This window comes from Vipera berus, assembly GCF_964194415.1.
Source record: "Vipera berus genome assembly, chromosome: 1".
NCBI lineage: Eukaryota > Metazoa > Chordata > Lepidosauria > Squamata > Viperidae > Vipera > Vipera berus.
The window spans coordinates 134,520,776-134,524,652 of record NC_138202.1 but is presented as its reverse complement, the minus strand read 5'-3'; the positions used below and the strand labels follow the sequence as shown (position 1 = coordinate 134,524,652).

At 39.8% G+C, this 3,877-nt stretch overlaps 1 protein-coding gene across 2 annotated transcripts in view; it reads right to left on the bottom strand.

The window, feature by feature from the left end:
• Positions 1–2,013, bottom strand: part of CCDC93 (CCC complex scaffolding subunit CCDC93) — a 43,049-nt gene extending 41,036 nt beyond the window's left edge. The window contains exon 1 of one of the 2 annotated variants that reach the window (XM_081314625.1): positions 1,927–2,013. In XM_081314625.1, coding sequence (XP_081170751.1) covers positions 1,927–1,968 — 42 coding nt within the window. In that variant the 5' untranslated portion in view covers positions 1,969–2,013. The remainder of the gene's footprint in view (positions 1–1,926) is intronic. The other variant, XM_081314626.1, reaches the window with a different exon arrangement.
• Between the last annotated feature and the right edge of the window lie 1,864 nt (positions 2,014–3,877).

Genomic DNA, 3,877 nt, shown 5'->3' with positions numbered 1-3,877 from the left:
CTGTACAAAGAAGTATCCAAGATTAGGCCTTCATTTCAAAGAACAGTCCTGTCTGTATTTGCCTCAGCAATGATTATAAAATGTGAGACATCCCTGGGTGTATAAAGTTATACTTAAATATTGCTACCATATTGCCAAATTATTACTTTTATGTGACTATTTTAATATTACTAGTCAGAGCTTTTTGGATGAAAATAATTGTTTTTATTAAATTAATATATTGTCTTTTCATCACAAATAATGCTTAAGAGAGAGGTTTTATCCTATTGCAAAATACTTTATGGAGGAAAGGTACTTAAGTATAGCTTATATATTTTATTCAATCTGATGCTACCTGACTCCAAACAACCCTGTATACAATTATGTGGATTTATCTAGATCTCTTTGAAAAACCTAAAGTATACTACAATCTCAAAGATGATACAATTCAAGTTTCTAGTCCTCAATTATGGTTAACAGTACATGTGGAATATAAAAATTGTGAAAAAGGAGCATTTTTATTGTACGTATTTGTTTTATGCCTAAGGTACATACTGCCAATTCAATAAAAATGACTGCCATTTGTACCAATCCCAATTACATTTCACAACACAGGAATGGAGGTGAAGACAACAAACTCCAAGTTTAAAACTGTGAGCATCTGTAAACGCACCATAAAAATAAACCTCTAAATCTCATCAGCCATTCTAAAAAGGGTTCACTGGTGGAGATCCAAAACATGGTCTACTGCAGTCTCTACACATTGACAGGCTAATGCCCAATGGCAGCTTCAAAAAATTCCCCTGGAACCAACAGACAGTTTGTTTGTGAGAATGGGTCAGTGGCTGAAAACTACCTCACCAAAACTCACAAATTCCAGTACAAAGAGCCATAGGGATACTAACATTCAGCTAACTAAATTTCAACTCTTATCAAGTGTGGGTCTACATGAGCTACAAAACTATGATTTTTTTTTAATAAGGCCCCAAAGAAATGTGAAATTAGAAAATGCAGTGATGAATATCTAAGATAACCGCCTTTTTAAAATGTTGCAATCCCAATCCACACACTCACGGTCAATACTGTACTTTGGCATCTAGGAAGCATTTTCAGCGCTGTAGTAATTTGGGGCCTTTGCAATAATACAGTCGGCTGGAATTGAAAGGCATAGCGATGCTAGTAAGTAAATACATGAGAAAGAAAGAAAGAAAGAAAGAAAGAAAGAAAGAAAGAAAGAAAGAAAGAAAGAAAGAAAGAAAGAAAGAAAGAAAGAAAGAAAGAAAGAAAGAAAGAAAGAAAGAAAGATCCTGATTTAGGCTCACTGATTAGAATGGCTCAATCCAGTTTCAAGGGAAAAAGAAAAAAGAAACTTGGGGCTAACCCAGGGGTAGGCAACCTCGGCTCTTTTATGACTCATGGACTTCAACTCCCAGAATTCCTCAGTCAGCATAGCTGGCTCAGGAATTCTGGGAGTTGAAGTCCATGAGTCATAAAAGAGCCGAGGTTGCCTACTCCTGGGCTAACCTAAAGACGAATAGGAGGACCTAACACTTCACACAGGACCTAATGCTTAAGACGTTAACACTCCACAGACTCCCGTGTCCTCAGCTGTACAGAATTGAATTAGAATCAGAATACAGCTGGAAGGGACCTTGGAGGTCTTCTAGTCCAGCGCCCTGCTTAGGCAGGAGATCCTGTACCATTTCAGACAATTGTCTCCAGGCCGTGGAGAAACAGTCATTAAAAAAAAGCTCGGAAGGAAACTGGTTTTTCCTTCCTTTGGAAAGAAAACGGCTCATTCTCGAATTGTTCCTCCTCCTCCCGTGGATTCTCCTCGCCCGAGTGACATTCAGGAAAGAAACCAAATACATGCAACCAATCGCATAAACAAGTGAGGAGGCAGAAAGGAAAGCTAGATCCCAACAACCCCACGACTCTTTCCTTTACCTCCTGGGCAGGCTGATGTTCCTGCCCCTTAAGAGTACCCATATCCGCGCCTTCTCTCCAGCTGCTGCTGCTGCACCGCTTCCTTCGCTTCTGTCACATCCGCTCGCGCTGGACTAAAGACTCGCCCACTTAAGTGGGAAAGGCTTGGGTGGCACTCCTTCTTCTTCTGCAAAATACTACTCTCCCCTCTTCTTTCCTTGGTTTGGACCGCACTCAGCACCCAGCGCGCAGATCTAGCGCGGACCGTACCACTCTGTTAAAAAGAAAGGGGAACGTGAAAACAGAGGTCGCTCAAGTTGCTCTCTGGAGCAGAAGGTTCGCTGGCAGGGTGGGGGTGATGTTGCTCCAAAGCTGAAATCAGATATTATTATTATTTTTTGTTAAAGCAATGCCAGCCCCTTATTCCCGTATTACTCTTCTGTTTCTTTTTCAAGATGGAAATTAGCGAAAATGCGGCCCCACATTTGAAAAGATAGATCGTCGTCTGCTGTAAACAGAACTGACTTCTAATGACTACATCTTTGCAAGTATTCCGGCAGAATTACAAGATTTACACTCTGCAGTTTCTTGGTGGCTCTGTTGAAGTACAGGTAGTCCTTGACTTACAACAGTTCATTTATTTACCATTCAGAGTTAAACGGCAATGAAAAAGTGACTTATGACCATTTTTCACACTACCATTACAGCATCCCTCTGGTCACACGAACAAAATTCATATGTTTGGCCATCGACTCATATTTATGACAGCTGCAGTGTCCCAGGTCATGTGATCCCCTTTTACGAACTTCTGACAAGCAAAGACAATGAGGGAGCCAGATTCACTTAACAACTGTGTTACTAACTTAAGACCTGCAGTGATTCATGTAACTGGTGAGAAAAGTAATAAAATGGGGCAAAACTCACTTAACAAATGTCTCATTTAACAATAGAAATTTGAGGCTCAATTGTGGTCATAAGTTGAGGACTACTTATATTGATCAAATTTATCCTGAATTAGCTGTTTGAGATAAGCCAGTTAGGGTGCTATCATCTGACTGAACTTGATCAATGGAGAGATCTGCTTTTCCGTTATATATAGCAGAGTGAAATACCAAATGGCAGAACAATCCACTTATTTATAGTCATGCCTTGACAAGAGCTTGCTTAGCCACCTTTTGCCTGTATTGAGTAACTCTATTTATTTATTTTTCATGTATTTATTTTAGTCAATTGATATGGCTTCACATCTCACAAATACAATTCTGGGTGGCTGACACAGACTAAAAAAATAGAATATAAATTAATTTTATTTAATGTATTTAATCAATTATAATGCAAAGTGGCTGCCAAGGACAATTATTCTGAATAATTTATATAAAAGTAAAAAAAAATGTGAAAACTGACAGATCTTCAAGGCTTTCCAAAAGTTGAGGTGTGGAGCCAACTTAACCTCAGGTGATGTGGTGTTCCAAGAGGCAGCTGAAACCTACAGACTAGCACCCTTCTGCCCAGCTTAATCATATGGGTAGAAACAATGAGATTAAGACGATCCCTCAAATACCTTGTCCCAGACCATGTAGAGCTTGGTAGATAATAACCATCTTGGTTAGCATCTTGATTTGCACACATAAGCAAACTGAAAACCAGTGTAGCTAGCATAGCAAAAGTGTAACACGAATGTAGCAAGGCACACCCACAATAGCCCACATTGCTTCATTCTTGATCAACTGAAGTTTCTAGATGTTCTTCAAGGGCTGCTCCTTGTAGAACATATTGCAATATCCACTCAGGAGATCAGGAGATAACCAAAGCATGATTGTGTGCAATTATTCCTGAGCTAGGAAGGGGGAGAATCTGTACCCAATGTAAAATTGTTCAAAGACCTCCCCCCGCCCCCAGTCCCATCTGCCACTTACTCTTTGAACAGGAGCCTTAAGTCAAACAGGACCCCATATTGTCCACTGGTACTGTC